Here is a 20,302-nt window from a genome sequence, read left to right on the forward strand (position 1 = left end):
TACTTGAAACAACAAATGCCACTGCATTAGTTTTTCTTGTAAATCAATGTCAAAATCTCTTTTTTTTTCCAGAAAGGGAAATTATTTTGTGTGACACAACAGCTTCAATTTGCCTATAATATCTAACACTGAAATGTGAACACAGTACTGCTTTTGTGCTGAGGGTGATATTTTTATTATAGCAGACATTGAAGTATGCTTTTTGATTTCTTACAAAAATCATGACTATTTAATATAGTGTTCTCTGCTTAGAAAATAGTCAGTCCATCACGTCTCTGCAAAACTATCATCTTAAATATGGCTTCTTAGCCAGTATTTTCCTCAAGTGTGTGAAAATCAACATCATGCCAACCCTCAGAAACTTCATTGGTTTACTTCACGTTTATACATGTTAAGTAGTAATTTTTTCACCTATATGTCTACTTCATCTAACTTGTACACGAATCAGGACAGCCAGTGAGCTCACTATCTTAAGTGGCTCTGTAGAGAACACAGATAATAGAGGCAAGTGGTTCAAAGGCTTCCAAGTTAGGCACAGGTTAAGCATGTTTCTGAAGCATTATGTAAGTCTTGAAGTGTAAATGCAAATAATAATTTAATAACCTGCTTAGTAGTTTTTATTGGCATATTAGTAGCTTGTGTATGCATTAGTTTCAAGCCAACTAACAACGTTCATATTGGAAGTTTCTGTTGTTGTTTTCTACCACTGAGCAAGACAAAACTTTTTATCATCTTTACTGGGGTCACTTGGGTCACTCAGCCCCTCTGCAGCAGCCACTGTCTCTGATTCCCATTGGCTAGGCTTAGAAGCTGAACACATTCTGCAGGGTGAAGTTTGCAGGATTTGTGGAACTTGTATGTAGATTTTTGTGCACAGAAGTGCTCCTCAGATCCCCATTTTATGAATGTCTGTAAATAAAAAACAGTACTTTAAAAAGTTGAACGCATCTCCTTCCCTCCACCCCTCCCCCCCATTTGTGTTTTAACAAAACAAGTTAATGAAATAACTGAAATACTGTGTTGGAATTGTGAAAAACAGCCTGGAAGGAAAGTAATGACAGCTCAGATTTTCTCTTTCTTTCCCCTCCCTGACTTCTTCAAAAGCTCTAAAATTAGTCTTAACACAGAAGTTTTTGATTAGGGAAAAACAATGTAGAAGAAAAAGCTTTAAAGACTGAAGTTGTTACAGTGGGAATCATTTAGCATGTTTACTTTTTGACTACTTTACAAGCACTATTTACACTATTTACTCAAGGTCATTTAGCAAGTCTCTAATGGTTAGCTATAGAATTACTACCTGCAGGCCCTGGAATACATCTTAATTTATGTTATTTATGTTGCTTTTTTTTTTTCCCCTTTAAAAGACAGATCTAAATACTTTGGATGATTTTTGATCCATCTGATGTATAATAAAATTGTAAGTAAAGGGAACAGGCACACGCTCAATCTAAATATCAAGGCTTCCCCCATTTTGCAACACTACTGAGATTGTCTTGAAAATACGAATCTAAGTGGCTGTAATAGGTAGTGTTCTTGTGAACTCAGATGTTAATTTAAGGAGTCTCAACCTCCCCCAACCCTTCTATTATTCTACTTTCTGTGAACTGGATGCTGCAGTACGGGACCTAATTTTGGTAACATTAAATTGAAAGAAGGAGTTGGAATGGAGAGTTGACTGCAAGGGGCATTTTCGGAAGCAAGGGCAAACTTCAAGTTTTAACAGAAGAACTAAATAACAGACACTTTCTAGTGACTATGGAAAGGTACATACACTTTCACCACCTTGCCGTAATTTATCTTGAATTTTAAGTAGGTTTGGGAATTCCACGAAGTTGTGCAGCTGATAATTTCTACTCTTGTCAGGTAGTGGCAGTGTTAGAGATATTCTGTGGTGAATTGTGATGAAGTGATACGGAGTGTGAGAAGAGGCATTTTGTCATCTTGCCTTTCATCTGAATTTGAGAGCATATAGTTTGCAGTATCAAGATAATAGGTACTTTTTCAGAACATTGTTTTGAGAAATCAACATGACGCTTGTTTAAGGGCTTTATCTTAGTAAACTAGGAAAGCTGAGAAGAATGCTTTAAGAACAGTACACCTCTGTGCCTGTTTAATAAGGTAGCTGCTATGCGTTCAACAGCAATTTTTTTATAGTAATTCCAGAGGGCTTTTTAGATTTTAAGTACAAGTCCTCCAAAATAAATATGTGTAATGGAGTTCTGCAGATAGGATTTCTGAAAGCTCTTGAGGCCTAAGCAGTGTTACAATTTGCAAGTGAGCAACAGTTCTTGAAAATGAAAAATGTAAGAGATACTCAGGTTATTCAAAATTATCTGTTGTTTTCCACTGAGGTCAGAAATACTATATTCCTCACTTACAGTTGACACATCTAGGGATATTAATAAGGCATCCTTGTAAAAATGAGTAAATATTTTGTAGTAGTTTATTCTGAATAAGATACAGTTCCTGTACACAGATATGGCTGTGCATGGTTACCTCTATGTCTTGTCATAATATGATGCGTACAGCACAATCAGGTAATCAGAAGCAGCCAGCAGAAGGGCAGATCTGCCTGACTAACCTGGCCTCCTTCTATAACAAGATGACCTGATTAGTCATCTTGGATGAGGGAAAGGCTGTGGATGTTGTTTACCTTGATTTTAGGAAAGCATTTTACACTCTTTCTCACAGTATTCTTCCTGGAGAATTGGACTGCTTGTGGCTTCAGTAGCTGGACAAAGAACTGGTTGGATGGCTGGGCTCAGAGTCACAGCGAATGGACTTCTGTCCAGCTGGAAGCCAGGTCCTGTGGCATTTCTCAAGATTCAGTTTAACATTTTAATCAGTGTGGATGAGGGAACTGAGGGCACCCTCACTAAGTCTACAGGCATTACGAAGTTGCTGTGGGACTGTTGGTCTGCATGAGGCTGTAAAGACTTTCGGAGAGAGATCTGGATAGGTTGGATCTCCCTTTGGAAGGGGATCTAAATGTGTTGGATTGATGATCTGAGTCCAGTCACATGACATTCAGCCAGGCTAAATGCTGGGTCCTAAACTTGGGTCAACAACCCCATGCAGCATTATAGGCTTAGACTAGAGTGACTGGAAAGTTGTGCAGCAGAAAATCACCTGGGGGGGTGTTGGTCAACAGCTGTCTGAACGTGATCAGGCAGCGTGCCCAGGTGGCCAAGAAGGCCAATGGCATCCTGGCTTGCAACAGAAATAAGACTGGGGTAGTGCCTTCGTATACTGCGTTGGTGAGACAACACCTTGAGTTCTGAATTCAGGTTTGGGCACTTTGCTACAAGAAGGATGTTGCTTAGGTGTGTGCAGAGATTAACACAGCTGGTGAAAGGAGTGACTGAGTGAACTGAGGCAGTTTAGTCAGGAAAAGGCTAATGGGAGTCCCGAATGCTCACTATAGGTGCCTGAAAGGAGCTTGCAGCAAGGTCGGGTGGGTGACAGTCTTGTATCCTCAGATGACAAGTGATAAGATGTGAGGCAGTGGCTTGAAGTTGCTAAAGGAAAGTTTTAGGACTGAATATTGAAAAGAATTTCTTCATTGAAAGATTGGTTAAGCATGGAACCAGGCTGGCTAGGGAAGTGGTAGAACCTCCATCCCTTGAAGTATTCAGGAGCGATGTGTTAGTGCTAAGGGTCATGGTTTAGTGATGAGATTTGGTAGGTCAGGTTGATGGTTGGACTAGATGATCTTGAAGGTCTTTTTCAACATAGACAGCTCTTTGATTAGACAGCAAGCTCAGCTGCTATTATATAAGGTGCATAATTGCCTCATAATGTTTGCAGTTCTGTCTTGCATTGTCTTGAAGCACTTTTTATTTTTGTAATATGTGTTTAGAAGTATATTGCAAGTTAGTAGGCTTGACCAATAAAAAGTTGACCCAATAAAAAGTATTCATTGTTTCTTCTAAACCTTGCCTTGCACGTCACTAGAGATGGTGGAAGGAGCCTCTATGGGAATACAATATTGTTTGTCTGATACTACTTGGTACTATTGGGCCTTGCTTTATCTGATTTCAACTTCTTTTTTTTTTTTTTTTTTTTTTATTTTTTTTTTTTCCCTACAGTTCACTATCTCTGGCATTCTTTCTCCATCCAAACTTTCTTGTTTTCCCTTCACAGTAGTTTTATTTCTATCTAATCTATCATGCAGGACTACGTACAGCCACAGAAGAGGTGGGAAATGAATGTATAAAAGCAATATAGGAGCAGATGTGCAGTGGAGATACTATCAGTAGGCAGAGAGGTAAAACACTAGAAAATAACCAGTGATGAGCCTTTGATTTTCACAGTGACCTGTGATGTTTTCAAGCAGTAACCCTCATGTGAGAAAAACATCACCTTAGACAATTTAGTATTGGAAGTCTGCAAAAAAACCTCACTGCAGGTGATGTAGTTGATGAGCAGAGGGGGCACTATTTATAAATGACTGTAAACCTAGCATTGACTGAAGTCTTTCATTGTAACAACTGAATAGAACTGTGCTAATAAATTTTATTAATTACAGTTTAGATTCAGAGTAGCTTCTAGTTGAATTTTCAGTTTAAGTGCATTGTATTAAATCTTTAATCAAAATCACCACGTTCCAAAAGGGAAAGATGACAAATACTGAAATGTTAAAGCTCATCTGAAATCTTATTTTGAGTACAAGCTAATTAGCAAACTTCCTTGAATGGCAGATTTGGACGGGAAACATTTTATTACTGCACAATCAAACAATTTAATCTGTACTTTCCATGCAAAGCTTAATGCAACCTTAACTGTGGCACTGTGGTTTGTGCCTACCTAATGAGATTTATGCTAATACATGCAATTACTAGGGTAGCTGGATCAGACTGCACAAGATGCACAAGATAAATATGCTTCTAAAACTCTAAAAGTAAAGAGATTGAAGACTCGCACTTCTATGATTAAAATGCCTTCTCATAGGTAGTACCAGAGAAACTACCTTTTATTTCCTGAATACAAGAAGTAAGTACTGATCTTGGGACTTAAGTCAAAATAGTTTGTATGCAGTGAGGTGAGGTTTTTTGACTTAGCAGATCTTACCTAACACCTGAGGATGGCTTAATGAAAAAAGTGTATCTTCTAAATCCACATTTTGAAGTAGAAGTTTGTCTAAAAATAACACCCAGAACAACAGAAATCTGTTTTTCAGTGGATTTCCATTCTGGGTCCTGAAACCAGTACTGGAAAGAGGCTAGTTTAAATTTCCTCATGTGTCTTATGACTTTAGTTTATTCTCTTCTGGTATTTCTAGTTTCATTTCTTCTTTACCTTTCTTTTTCTCCATTTTTCCCTCCCACGTTATTTATTTAACTGCAGGCTGAAAAAGAACCAGCAAAGAGCTGTACCTAATTAGATCCAGGTACATATGTAATTAGAAAGCAGACTAACCAGGACAGATGAGTTGACATTAAGCTTTCCCTTTAGTGGAGGGCTACAAGTAGATGAGGTTTTCTCTCTGTTCAGTTATTTTTGTGCAACTTGCAAGAACTTAATATAATTGATTTATGTCTTAAATTTAGGTTGAAAATGGTAAAGAGTGTCGTAGTTATTAATGTGCTGTGGAAAAAAATAGTAATAATAGCGGCATGGACTGCAAGATCACAAAAGCTTTGTTTCTTTAGAGAATGCATCCAACTCCCTGGCTCTAATTATGTGAAGGTAGAATTCATGCAAAACATGTTATTAGATTGTATGGATATTATAAAAATATATTGCAAATGTGTATATGAACAACTTAACTTGTTTATTTTAGCCCAGACTTATCGTAACAGCAAGTTTTGGAGTAGAACCAAAAAGGAAAGTGGAATATATATCACTTCTAGAAGGAGCACTGGCAATGGTACAGAACAAACCTGAGAAAGTTCTCATTTACAGGCGACCGAACTTGGTGAGTGTACTGTTTGTAGTGCCTTAATGTTAGCTTTCAGATATGTATGCAGTTGTGGAAATCCTAAGTCATGGGTTGAAACAGTGACGGAGCATCTGGTGGAAAAGCAGGGCCAACCCAGAGGAGCTCAGCTGCATGCAGTGCACCTCAGTGACCAGAAGGGGTGGAGCCAGAATCCACCCCTTCTTAGACCTCATGTAAGGGCTGGCAGTGGAGGCAAGGGTATCTCTCTGGAGTTTCCTACATACCTCAGGCCTTCTGAAGGTAAGCAGCTTCTTTCCTTCATTTCTGTGCTCACTGCTGTTGTGTTTGAGTGAATCCTCACTTGCTGCAGTCTGGAATCTTTCTGCTCTGCTATCATTGTTGCTCTTTCCATTGCATTACTGTAGTCCATATGCCTTTTCTCTTCTACAGTTAACATTTTTAATGTATGTGTTGTAGTTTTCTTTTGTATTTTGTGGAGAAACTTTAAATGTATAATATTTAAATGGAAAATAGAACTAATACTACTGTGCAGAAAATTGAATAATACATGTTTTTGACCCACTTACATTTTATTCTGCTTGGACACATTTCTTTTTTTCTATGGGCAGGGCCATGTTCCTCTTACCCCAGGTCGTGATCTTGACTGGGAAGAAGAGCTCGCAAAAGCACAGTGTTACAAGTGTGTCTCTGTTCCTTCAGACCATCCTCTCTATATTCTGTATACATCTGGAACAACAGGCTTGCCCAAGGTAAAGGGCTATCTGTAGACTAAGTGTTTGTGACCGATCTATTTGCAGTTCCACTTGAGAAAATATTTAGTTTAAAAGGTTGAAAATATCAACCACAGCATAGTGCTAAAAATGGTGAGCATTGTTAGAAATGCTTTAACCTAGTTTATACATATTTAATATTAAAAATTTATAGATATACTAGTGTCTAGGAATAAATAATGTTTATTTAAATAGCATTAATATAAAAATAAACTATTTAATCCAAAGTGTTTGTACAATAAAAACATTTGAAAATAGCAGAATATATTCTATTCATGAATATTTTCTGTATTTTAACCGAGATATGTGTAGAGTAAGTATTTAATGGCAAGATTAGTTATCACATCCATGATGACATTTATTGCTAAATAGTCTTTGCTTATTCATTGTTTACATATTAACTAATCTTCCCATAGATAAGATGTAATGGATGACATTACAGATTAAGTGGAATTAGGCATCTTCTAAAGGCTTGTGTTTCTGAACAGTTCTGAGGATATAATTCCCATGAAAATGAAGGTTTAGATTGAGAAGGAGATTATTTCAAAGTGTTTACTTTTGAGTGTCAATTAGTCTTAATGATTTATTTTTATAAGTGAATTCTGCATGTTTGTTCAGGTTGTTACAGTTCTTTCTGAAGCGTATGATCTGAATATAGTTCACCAGCAGTGATTTCACTGTCACAAATTCAGAGGCAGTATCACATGTCCATAGATAGGATTTAGTTCTAACAATCACACAAGTAAAATTATTCAGGTACGGTTCCCTCCTAACAAAACTTTTGTTAATCTCAGAGCGGAGACTAAGTTAGAAGCTGAGACTATGAAAGGAAATCTGCTTTCTGAAATTCACATTACTTAACTTTTATCTGTGATAGCAGTGTCCATTTTAACGAGTTAATGTGTCTCTCACCTCCCCAGGTTATTGGACAAGGCTTGAAAGAATCAGTACAGATAGAGGTTGTATTTACACATTGTAATTTACTCCAGTTATTTAGGCAAGTGCCAATACATACAATACAGGCACAGGTGCCAATGGCTCTTGGCATTGCTCTGTTGATTTAGGGAGACTAGACAATGAGTTTAAACCATGTGACTAGCATTTAGGTGGCCAAACTTTAAGAGTGGTAAAGACTTGATCTCTTACTTTTTGTCAGCATATATTGACTAAATATTTGTATCCAATTTAAATGACACAACTTATGTCTTTCTTAGTTGCCTTCTGAAAACTATCATCATAGTACTCGGGTTTTTCTCTTTTTCCAAAATTAGTTCTTCAGTGAGAATGTTAGCAGAAGCACGTATTTGTAAGAATGAATCTTTTTATTAGGTGTGAAGTATTGGAACTTGACAACTTCAAGTCTATTCAAAATTTAATTGAAGACAGACATGCCAATGCGTTTTTTAAATGATCTTAAATATTCAAATTATTTTCATTTAGGGTGTTATCAGACCAACAGGTGGCTATGCAGTTATGCTGAACTGGACAATGTCAGCTGTATATGGACTCAAACCTGGTGAGGTAATTCTGTTTAAATGTCATCTAAATATTTTGAAACTTGTCTTAAAAACAACAATTTTCTTATGTTTTCATTTCATTTTAGGTGTGGTGGGCAGCTTCTGATTTAGGCTGGGTAGTTGGTCATTCTTACATTTGCTACGGGCCTCTTCTTCATGGGAATCCTACAGTGTTGTATGAGGTAAGTGTGAGTGAGTACTGTCAACTTGGACTTTTCTACAATGAGTGCAGTGTGGAATTAGGGAATTTTGTTTTTCTCTCAAATTTCTGTTTTCAGCTTATGTCAAAATTATGGTATTTTAACACAGTATGTTAGGCCTGGCCTCTTCTATTACTGGCTTATTGTACAAATGTAGTTGTGAGCCACTTCTTAGAGCTTTGTGGGCAGTTTAGGTAGCATGTAGAGAAGTAATCTCATCCCTGATTGCTGCAGTGGAGAGTGAAAACTGAGTACTACAGATTCCAGAGCTTATTGGATCTACATCAAGGCAGGATGGTTCCTGAACTGGACACAGAGCAAGGAGTCTCCATTCCCTGCTGTGAATAAGCACTTTCTGGACCTGGTCATCACCACTGTCACTTTTGTTAGAGTGGGGAGCTGTGCCTCCATGCCTCTGTGCAAGAGAGGAATGTTCTGCTGTCCATTGGGAATGTGTTGCTGAAGGCACAAAATGTGGTACAAAAGAGATCAGAAATTTAACAGGAATGTAATAATGAATTAAAGTAATAGAATGTGTACGGAGACTTTCTTGCACGTGGTTGTCAGGGTCGTTAGCTGAAGCTCTTCTTTCTCAGAAGCTGAGGTCCTTCCCAAAAGATGCTTTCTATGAAGCTGAATGTCTGATACAACTCTAGTGATGCCGTGTTGTTTCTTTCGGAGAAGTTACATTTTCTGTGTTATCTTTTTCTTTCTTAAGTGAGTCAACTTTAGTCAAATATGAAGGGTGGAAGTAAGGGGGAATAATAAGTTGTGACTGCATCGTTGCCGGATGCCTCACGCATGACAAAGTGAGTAGAGAAATGGGCAGATATTTACTGCAGAAGTATTTCAGTCTGAATAAAGATCTCTGTGATGTCCTCAGAGATTGTTTGGGCAAGTGATACCCTGAATTCGGAAGGTGTTGGGAACATTTTTACAGTGTCTGTCCCTCATAGCCCAGTGTCATTCAAATGACTAGACATAGACTGCAGTTCCATTATGCATTCAGTAAAGTAATAGTTAAATTAGATCTGTTGGATTGTTGTCAGAGTTTATTTTCTGGGTTGGAGTGCAACGGTATGCAGTGTCTTTCATGATATTTGTTGGCACCGAGAACATGAGGAATGATTATATCCTTTCTCAGAAAAAAGACTGTAGCACATGCTTTAGTTTTGTGACCAGAGTTGTTATAGACAGGGGACACACAAACTTTCTGGCAGTACCTACTGGTCATGTGAACTGACGTGCTACTGTCATGCACAAGAAACAGAGGAGAGAGTCAGCATAACACTTCCTAGAAGGTCTTTCAGCCAAAGGAGTGAAGATCTGTGGGATAACATTCAATTAGATTGTTTGGAGCTGCATTTTTGGTCCAGTGAACAAGGGTAAATCTAGTCTAAAATAAACCTCAAATAACATCTAATGGAAGATATAAAGAGTATTGGCATTAAATAGCGTGATCTGCTGATCTAGTCTAACTCACTGCTGGCTGTGTAAACAGCCTGTGACACCATATGCACTCACATTATTCATGTTATTGCACATGATGGTAAATTTATTTTTACAAGTGTGTGTAGTAGGAGTAAGACTGGTAATCTCTCACAGAACAGTAAACTGTGCTTAGCTATCAACTCTGATGCTTTGCTCTTTCATTTATCATTTCTGTAATGGGAAAATGTGACATAAGAAACAAAATACAATATTTAGAATACAATTACATTTTAAGATCTTAAGAATGGAATTTGATTTTGTCTTTGTGGTTTTAGGGATTTCTTCTCTTCATTGAAAACCTGTAGGTAATGTGTTAAGCTGTTCGATGAAACAGAAAATTGTCTTCTGTCAGAATGTTTTTCTTCCATATCATGTTGTGAGCTGTAAGGTTTGGGGCAAATAACTTTTGTTTTTTAGCTTCTAGGCATTGAATTGATTTTTTTTCAATAATCTTGGAGGGAAGTAAACTTGCAAAGCAAGTGTTTTTTTCTAAACTGTTTCTTTCCCTAAACAACTGAGACATAGAAAATCTCCCATACTTTAATATTCTCAGCCAGTGACTGCAGTGACTGGAGGAAACTTTAAAAAACAAAACAACATCAACAAAACAAACAAACAAACAAAGAAAAAAACCCACACATTCTTAATTTCCAGCTCAATTTGCCTTGTGGACAGAAGTTTACTGACTTTCTTACTTTGTCAGTTTTCAGCATGAAAGCTTGAAGTGAATGCATTATTGAAATATGATGCAGTGAGTATCTTTAGTGCAACAGTGGCAATAAAAATGAGCCATCTGAGTATTACATACGCCTAGCTCTTTCTGGAAGAGTCTTCAATATGTTGTCTTCTCTGAGTATACAATTTGGATCACCTTGGAACTTCTGAGAGCTTTTTAGTCAGTGACAGATGTCAGCTTGCTCATTGAAGGAGTTACTTCTGGCACATTTTGCATGATACAGATGTGTACTGGGGCACAGGTTGGGGTGGAAGATCACTTGGAGGTAAGGATTTTTCTAGGACACTGAAATAAAAGTAATTGGTAGTTTTGTTTTTTAAGAGGAGGACTGAGTTTGCTTCAGAGCAGTGGGACAACGTTCTAAGTAATGGAAGAGAGGCAGGTTTGGGAGGTATGTTTAAGTGAGAGAATATCATAAACTCATGTGCTAGACTCTCGTAGAGAGGATTCCTTAGTAACTAAATGCGTCTTTTTGTGGGAAGGGGAATAGAGTAAGTTTTCCATAATTCATACGTTCATATCTATACATGTGTACAGCTGTCCAGAAGTAACTACGTACTTGCGTACATTAGCAAACTTGGAAATAACTCCAGATGCAGAGATGGTTTCATGACATATAGCAATACATACGTACATACTATACAGCTGTCCCGTGCCTTTTGCTCATCCCAAATGTGACACTTGTCATGTTGTTCTGTATGTTGCTGTAGATGTAGAGAAAAAATTACAGCATCGTGTTCACGTTATGGATAAAAAGATCATTTTTTCTTGTGTAGAAGATGGTCTGGACACTCCTTTGACTATTATGGGTTGGCAGAAAGATCACTGTGAGCAAAGGAAAAAGTAACTAGAGGTAAAGCTTTGCATACAGACCTATTCAGTATACTGTTTTCAGCTGTGTTTTTCTGAGGTGGAGAGGTGAGGAAGAACAGTCTGTGTTGTGCACAGAAGTCCCACAAGATTCCGTTTGTCCCGTTGCTGTGTGGTGGGTAATTCTGTTAAGTCCACACACTATGTAACATCCCTGTAAAATCTTCTAAGTTCAATATCCTTAAGCAGAAAGCTGTTACTTATTTTGACCTTGTCTCATTTTCTGGAAGTAAAGGTACCAAAGGATGCATAGATTACTGGAGGCTATGTTTAAGTACTGAAAGGCCTCAGTCTTGAATCTACCTTCCCAGCAACTTAAATGATTTGTGTAGGTGCTGAGGGTTAATGTTACGTTCAAAATTCATGAAGCAGAAATATAATGTAGACAAACGCTACCTATTTTGTACTGAACTTTCAGCTGATAATGTTTCTTGTCTTGGGAAGAATAGATCAGTGTGTGAGGTTGAATTTCTGGTATCTCATCTCCACACAAGCTAGAAATCTTTCACTATCCAGAAGGGTACAACTTCTGGGCAAAGACCTTCTGGTCATAGACAAGCAAACAACTTGTGGGAAATGCTAGCAGCACTGGTGCTAGAATTCATTGTTGCTCTCAGCAAGAAAAAACATACGGTATTGATTAAAATACCTCATATTGAAGCTAAGAGGATAAATGATCTCATGCCCCTTTAGATGCTTGAATGGTGTGGCATTGTAGAGTAAACAATTCTTGTCATTACTGCTGCTGTCAAACAAAAATGTGCTCATATGGGAATGTGCAGCTGCACTCTGAGATAAAGACAAGGCCATTCTGGTGGCCAGCGCCAAGTGGGAGCTGCCTGCAGACAAGCTCCTGCATAAGAAATAGCTGACCAAGTTTGTCCTGTGGCCCAGGGGTGTATGTAGCACAATACAGCCTTGAGGGACGAGTTTGATGTGCAGCACAGTACAGGCGTGCATGTGCTCGGGTCAGCCGTTATGTGGATTGCTAAATTCATGATGTATTCCAGTTAGGATTGCTCTAGTTCTGCAGTATATGAAATAGTAAACAGTTGACTGTTTTGACTAAAGACTTTGTGGGCTGATTTCTTATTTGTAAACTTTGTAGAGTGAATTCTTATTTCTATGTGTATGAGTGTGAGAAATTCCAGCGTACACTTCTAGGACCTAGTCCTTCTCATGGCAGCGTGTGTCATACGATTACATACATTCTCATATGCAGGTGTGTGTTCATAAACATATTTAAATTGCTACTAATCTCTTATTTTCCCTGTTATGTACGTGTTCCTTACATTACTAAGTATATTTAATCAACTCCAGCTTTCAGTTATGTTCACCCGTTCCATCCACTACTCAAGATGATTTTTAATTATATTTGTTTTTATTTTTAGAAACCTAGTTTATTTATGTCCTTGTATAAGCTCCTTGGCTTTTTAATAAGGAAATTCTTGTGGCATATTTTGAGTGAACACATAACCTCATCTCCATCTTCATTTCATTTCCAGATGCTCAGTTGTTATGGGATATAATTTTGGGGTCTTCAGGATCTCTACAAATATTTAACAGAGAACTCCAGTTAAAAATGGCTTTCATTAGATAGAAAGAAAATTGAGGGGGGAAAAAAAAGAAATATATGATTTTTATTCCTTTTCACATTTTATTCTCTTACAAGAATTCCATTTTCTAGTTGGAAAAAAAACCCTACAGTGGTTTCCAACAGGACTGGTATAATTTTAAGTCTCAGAACCACCGTGATTGGCTTTTCTGACACTCTGAATAACAAGGAGCAAAAACTTTGGCTAGTAGCAGAAATGCACATTTATAGAATTAAATATTGTATTAGCTTGAATATTAAATTATTATACTCTAATTAATGTTTAATCACCTAATGCATGTTAATTAAATTCTTTATTCCGAAGGGATTAACTCATCACTGATTCCCTGGTTAAGTAGAAGAGGAATGTGATGTGGATAAAATGTCATTTTCCCAGAGATAGGAAAAAGACTTAAATAGTTCTACAATATCTATTCTTGACCGCTGATATAGTGGTCTACGTGAAATTCTTTGCATGCTTTGCTGGAAGAGAATAACTGCAACAAAGAGCTTTCCATTCTAGCAGATATGGAGTAATGCAAGAGGAAAGTTAGGTGATTTTTCAGTTGTCTCTTTAACGTGATGAACTTACAGTGGAGTTTTACTGCTGCGTGAACGTGTGGGGATCAGGATGGTTATTATAATTATAAAATTACCTCTGAGCTTAAAGTGTGTTCATTTTGGAATACAAAAAGGGTAAAAATCATATTCTTTTAACAATAAATACTAAAGAAAAAGCAGAGTTAGTATCCAGTTGACTTATGTATTTCAGTTTGTGGTCTTGCTTTTTAGATCATTATGAAACAGTAATAGGACACTTGGAATGTTTTTTCTCTGAGATACCACTAAGCAAGCTTTCATGTTCATAATGTTAGTGGCTTCTTTTTGAGGATTGAAGATAGATAGGAATAAAAAAAAAAATTGTACCCTGTAATGAGAAAAATTATATTTATGGAAATAAAATTTTTCTTCTGTTCAGAAGACTGCATTAATGGTGAATATTCATTAATAGGTAGTGAAAGTTTGTCCTGGCCTAATGGTAGCTTGTGGGCTGGGAAGTATCAGCAATATTCTTCAGATAAGGAGAAAAAAGGCCTGAGCACGTTTGCCCAAGGACAACCACTGTTGGATATAGACTGGACTGGCTTCTTAAAGTGATCTGTTTATTTTTAAATTACATAGTAGGTGACAACTTATTTTAATAATTGCTATGGTAACTACATGCTTTCAGTTTTTACTTGTCATAAAACCATTGTCAGGAATGTGAGAACAGTAATGAATTCCTCTCAATGCAGAAGTACTTTTTTTAATCTGTCCTGGGTTGTTTTTCTCTAAGGCATGACGAACTTTAGGTATAAAGAAGCTCCTTGAAGCCTCCTGGCCCATTCTGGGTTGCTTGTGAGGGTTGCATCCCAATCTGTAAGCAACTTTTCCCCTTTCCCAGAGTGGATCCGTGGACTTGGAATTAGGATAAGGAAGAGGATGTTGCCCATACCTGTCATGGAGCCCTGAAATCAAATAAGAAATTGATTTCAGTGGTCTGGGACAGAGGGAGCTATAGTCCCACACAGAGCGATAGCAGGATGATCATTGCAGTGCCTGGGGAACCTCTTCCCTATAGCTCTCATAAGGCTTCTTCTAGTCACTGCTATTGCAACAAATCTATGGCTTACACAGCAGCAGCAACGGAGGGGCCCAGGATTATACTTACTGTCGTTTAGCACGTTTCTTAGCTATGTTGGGGCATCTAGCATTGCTACAGTCCATCAGCCATTTTCATCAGCTTAAAAAGAAAGTACTGTATCTGGAGTTCTGCCGCTTCTGTCATCTTTCCATCATCACCTACATTGATTATATTTGTAGGATGAGTTTAGTAGGATGTATCAGGTCCTTACTGGGGGTTTGGTAATGGGGCCAGTAGCTGCAGGAGAAATACCTCAGAATGTTTCCTTTTGAATCCTGATATCTCTGGTATCAGCAGAGATGGTAGCAATGAGTTCCATGTATAATTTTCACTCCACCAAATTTTCTCCTCATAAGTTGGAATTTATCTTTAATTGAGTAGCCCCTTGTTGTTAGGAGTATGGCATAAAGGGGATTGCTGAGCTGTTATTGATGTGGAGTTGGGGACTTTATTGTAACTCTCCTCTCATGTGTCTTTTTTCCCCTCAAGTAATCCATCCCAATGGCTTCTGACTTTCTCCACAGGAGAACTTTTTATCCCGTTGATCATTCTTGCTGCCCGTGAATCTTCTTTCATAATCGCGTATTATCCATCAACACGTTCTGCCTGAGGATGACTGCTCAGTTGGTAGACATTTGATAAATTACATGCTCAAACTAGGTACTTCCAGAAAGAAAGACATTCCTAGCTGTCTATCCTTCTCAGAGTCTCTTGGTAGATTATTAAAAGAAAGTCTTTTCTATGTGAATCCTCCTAGCTGATAAAAGAAGTGCCTGTTGTACTTCTCTTTTAAAATCAGATGAGCAGATCAGTCTCTTTCTGACTGCCTTATTCTTGACTACTGTCATCTTGGTTCCTGCCAGCCAGTTACTATTGACAGCAATTTTTAAATAAATTTTCATCTGCAGTATTGATGCAAATACTGAATAGTTCATGTCTTGAACTGATCCCAGCAGATCCGATGGAAGCATCTCATTTGCTAACACTCTTCAATTGACTCAGCAATATGTTGCCATATTCTGAATTCATTTACCTTGTGCTTTAATTTTTATAATGCTAACTTTTTTAAAAATCAAAATTATATGTGGTAATAAGCCTCTCATGGCATCTTGCAGTGCTTACAATTTTTGTATGATAAATGAGAACTCTCTTTGGCAATTTTATGTGTAGGTTTTTGTGCTCTGAAATTAATTTGCAGTGTCTCAGATTTGTTTTGCCTATGTCAGTTTTTGTTTATGCATTTGCTAAACTGTTACCAGCTGCCAAGGCACTGTAGAGGTTTTTCTGCAGAATCAGTAAGAAAATTTATAGCCAGGCCAGATTTTTTTTTTTTCCTAAATGACAGTTTTGTTTCCTTATTGGGAATTATGTCTTACTGACTGGCAGAGGAATTTTCTATTCCTTTTCTTATGAGGTTCTTGTTGTTTTATTTGTTGAGAATTGCACTTCTCCAAACCAAACCTCAAGTCAGGATCTGGGACAGATGGATCTTGCTGGAGGTGCAAGGTCCGGACCTGAGCCCAGGCCTTGGCACGGCTGCAGCAAGGCTCAAGCAGGGGTCAAGGGAGAGGGCCTGAGCATAAATTGCCCCTGAAGGAAAGGTAGGCTGCTCACAGCTCTGCTCACAGCTCTACTGTTTTCCCAGCACTCTCATTGAAGATCACACAACCGCACTATAGCATGCCTGGCCTTGAGCACCTGCAGCCAAACCCATAGGAGGCAGTTGGGTGTACTTGGGGCCAGACACTGAGCTCTTAGGGGCTCTGGAAGTTTACATTTGCTTAAAAATTACAGGCTATGTTATTATTGGCAGAATAACCCATCTCATGTTGCCCAGCAGTTAGTTTTTGTATTTTTTCCTGTCTGAGTTCATTACAAATGTTACTACTTCACTTGCATAAGTAGTTAATGAGATGTTTATGAAATTTGGAATGTTCCAGTCTAAGACCAGTTGTGTTAGTGTTAGTGATGTGGGGTTGAACTTCTAAGCAGATAGTTGCGGATCTGCAGGTGTACTGAATGTTATATGGAGATGACATGAACTTGAATAAAGGAATTCCTTAACAAATGCTGAACATCTGAATGAATATGTGAAAGCTGCAGTGAAGATGTGTGGAAGGAGAAGGCTGAAGGACAAAAAAATCTGATGATAGATTTTTCTTTGGGAACTGTTACATGAAAGGAAAAAAGGACTTATTTTTTCAGTAAGATAATCACATTCTTTTGCATGCCTTTTTTGGAAGTTTGGACAGGCTATTAGAAAAACAGAGGTTTTGTCATTGATGATTCCCTGGTTGTCTTTTGTTTATTCTCTGTTTGCTTGTCATCACCTCTTCTACCTTTAGAAGAAGACTCAGTTGTATCTTCCGCTTTTTCCTGCTTTTTTCCTTCTCTAACCATCCTCTGCTTCCTCAGCAGCACTCTCACTAGTGGTAGTTCACTGTAGGGCAGCAAAGCCAGTGGGATATAGCCAGCCTCAATCATCCTGATGTCTTGAAATCTGGCAGCTGGCTTCTTAGCACTCTTGCAGTTGGGTGCCAGGCTAGCATGGGGTAGTTTGCAATGGGAGGGAGTTTGGGAGTTGGGAAAGGACAAATTCCTGGGAGTCTGCATCACAGCAGGGGGTGGCTTTCAGTGTTGGGATGGGCAACAAACTTGGTTTGTGTACCTTTCTGTAAAGGTATTTGCTTTGTTACTAGTGCTTTGTTACTAGAATAAAAATACTGGATTTAGTAAATTCTTCAAGGTATTCACATGCCTGTGTTCTTTTTGTGCCTTTGCATACTGAGGTATTAATTAGAGTTTTGTGTGTTACTTTTTTCACTAGACGTATCAATCTCTTGTATTGTGTTTGCCTTATTGCAAATCTGCTGTTTTAAATGAAAAAGTATATCTAGTTTCTTGAACATTGGTGGCAGATGTCAAGACTGTACTGCCTGTGGCTGGCTAAGAATCCAAAGTTGTACCTGCAGCTCTTGAAAGTAATGAAATACATGAATGTGAATGACACTTGTTAAGGATGCACTCCAAATTTGCATTTACACAAGGATTGTGGAGGTATAAATTTATTTTATGACTGGTGAACTGCTGTGAAGTTGGTGATGTTTTCAGTGGTGAAGCTTGCTCTGTGTTGATGGCTTTTTGCATAAAGCAATGGCAAAACTGGGTTTTGCAGTATGAAAAGCATGTGTCTCTCCTATATTGTTTGTGTGCTTTATATTTGGAGCACCACAGAAAACTACTATTTGTTATTATTTACCAGTGGACAATTTGTAGCTTCCAGTTACTTCTGTTTACTACTTTCCTGACTATTCCCTGTAGCTAAAAACAGTGTTTAGTTTTCCAAACCCTAACCCACTCCCCCAAAATACGTATCACAGTCTGATATCAAACTAACTCAGTAAAGGGGTCTTTGGCTTCTCTCTGGTCTTGATTTACAGCAGCAGCACAAAGATGCCCAGAAGCCAGTTGTAAGCAGCTGAATGGGAATTTCTCCAGACATAAGAGAAAAATTCTAGGTAACAGCAAGTTGGTGTTATGACATGTAGTCCTGTGCATGGGGGATATAGCTGAAATGCCACTGTGTCCAGAGACTCGTTCTCCAGTGAGACTCAGTGTTTTAACAGCCTGTCTCACAATAAGGATAGACGTAGACATGACTCCCTCTGCTGCCAGTGTAATAACAGCTATTTGGGCTGTCTTTTCATTTGCTTGTCAGTTTGTCCTGTCTTTCTCAGTAGCAGCTGGTGTATCCTGTACTCATTCAAGAGATTGTGCCCAAAGCTTGTGAAATTTATTTTTTTCAAGTGAATACACATACTGTATTGTTGTTTTTAACAAATTCTGCATTAAAGTCTTATTTGAAATTAGCTCTCTTGCTGTGCTACTGCTACTGTTACATGTTCAAGCCTTGAACTGTCAAGGAATTATGAAGTATTTTTATCCTGTGACATTTTAAATTATTCTCTCCATAGGGGAAGCCTGTGGGAACGCCAGATGCTGGTGCCTATTTCCGCGTGCTAGCAGAGCATGAAGTAGCTGCCTTCTTTACTTCACCAACTGCAATTAGAGCAATCCGTCAGCAGGACCCTGAGGCAGCTCTGGGAAAGCAGTACTCTCTAAAAAGGTGAACTAAGGATACACTGGAAGCAGTTTCTTACAGAAACAGACTGGATAAGCTAAGAATAGCAATGTCTGGGGCTTTATCCACCTCTGTATAGCAGAATTCAAATGTATTCTTGACAAATTAGGTGTACACATTTGGTTATGAATTTCTGTTGATAGTTTGGAGGAGAGATGAGCTATTAAAAACATGACTTTAATTACCATTAAAAAGATGACTGTAAGGTTAAGAATTCTTAGTGAGTTAAGATTGCTTACTCAATATTACTCCAGTGTGCTTATACCCTGTAATACAGTCTTGGATTACATGATCCTGTACCATTTTCCCACGTGATCTCCCGCTTTATTGAGTGTGCAGGATCTTCAGTGTTCATTTAATCAGAAGCTAGCCAATATCTTATCTTTCCATTATTCAGTTTCCGATTACAGTTATGTACTGCTATTTCATACTGTTTTTATCAAGTGTTTATCACTTTGCTACCTCCGTGCTTCAAAATTGTGACTGAGTTCATCCTTACAAATCCGTTGTGAGATGAGAGAGTGGTATTAGCCGTGTTTTGCAGATGGGAAGCTGAAGCACAGGGAGATTAAGGTCAAAGTCTTCTATTAATTTTGAATACCCAATCTAAGCCACTAAACTACTGCTATTTGAGAGGTTTTAGAATTTTTTGATTAAAATACATTATTAACATTATGTTGTTAAAATGCTCTTCATTCTGACTGCAGTATTACTGAACAATCACAGGTACATGAAAATTAAGCTCAGTATCACATAGCAAACATTAGGAATATGTGGTTTTGGATGCTGTCTAATCTTGAAGTTGAATCATTTGCTTAGCATCGGATGAGGGCCATGTGAGATGCTAGGCAGTATTCAGTCATGGGAACACCTGTCACAGTTGTCCAAAGAATAAAGAAAGATGCAAATCTGTATAGCTTAATTATACTTTCGCTTTATTAATTACTCTGAAAAGTTTTATGTGTCTGTAAGCTGGATTTATTCCTGAGGTATTCATTACAGGTTTTCTTCCATCTCTTTTAAGCGCTATCATCAATTGTTTCCCTTCCATGAAATGAGGAACAAATCTATTTTGAGACACTAAAGCCCTATTCTTTTGTGATGTTTCATAGAAAGAAGGTGGCTCACATGCTAGAAAATTTGCCATTCCTCAGCAGTTCTTTAGGTAGTGACTAAAGTGAGCCAGTTCATATAATTAGAGTAATAACTGAGTAGAAAATCTGCTAACCTGCTTTGTAGGTTGTTGAATTTTTCAAAGAATTCCAGGCAAGTAAGAGTCCCCTTGCTGATATCAGCTGTCCCAATGTAAAAAGCTATTTTTGACATTCCTGTTCAGTGCTTAGTTGATGAGCTTCTCCATTTGAGTATGATTTTATTCTGCTCATAATTAATTCAGC

The 20,302-nt window shown here is 38.0% G+C and overlaps 1 protein-coding gene and 1 long non-coding RNA gene across 2 annotated transcripts in view; one reads left to right on the top strand and one right to left on the bottom strand.

Moving 5' to 3' along the window:
- The window catches only part of ACSS3 (acyl-CoA synthetase short-chain family member 3), a 78,061-nt gene that overhangs the window by 17,164 nt on the left and 40,595 nt on the right, over positions 1 to 20,302 (top strand). The window contains 5 exon segments of the mRNA XM_416118.8: positions 5,783 to 5,917; positions 6,511 to 6,651; positions 8,113 to 8,193; positions 8,276 to 8,371; positions 18,739 to 18,890. Of these exon segments, the coding sequence (XP_416118.3) occupies positions 5,783 to 5,917; positions 6,511 to 6,651; positions 8,113 to 8,193; positions 8,276 to 8,371; positions 18,739 to 18,890 (605 nt within the window).
- LOC121109043 lies at positions 249 to 11,590 on the bottom strand. The gene is made up of 3 exons (XR_005848421.2): positions 11,490 to 11,590; positions 9,617 to 9,715; positions 249 to 909 (listed from the first exon to the last, which is right to left on the bottom strand). It is a non-coding gene; the product is annotated as an uncharacterized LOC121109043 (long non-coding RNA).

This window comes from Gallus gallus, chromosome 1 (genome assembly GCF_016699485.2).
Source record: "Gallus gallus isolate bGalGal1 chromosome 1, bGalGal1.mat.broiler.GRCg7b, whole genome shotgun sequence".
NCBI lineage: Eukaryota > Metazoa > Chordata > Aves > Galliformes > Phasianidae > Gallus > Gallus gallus.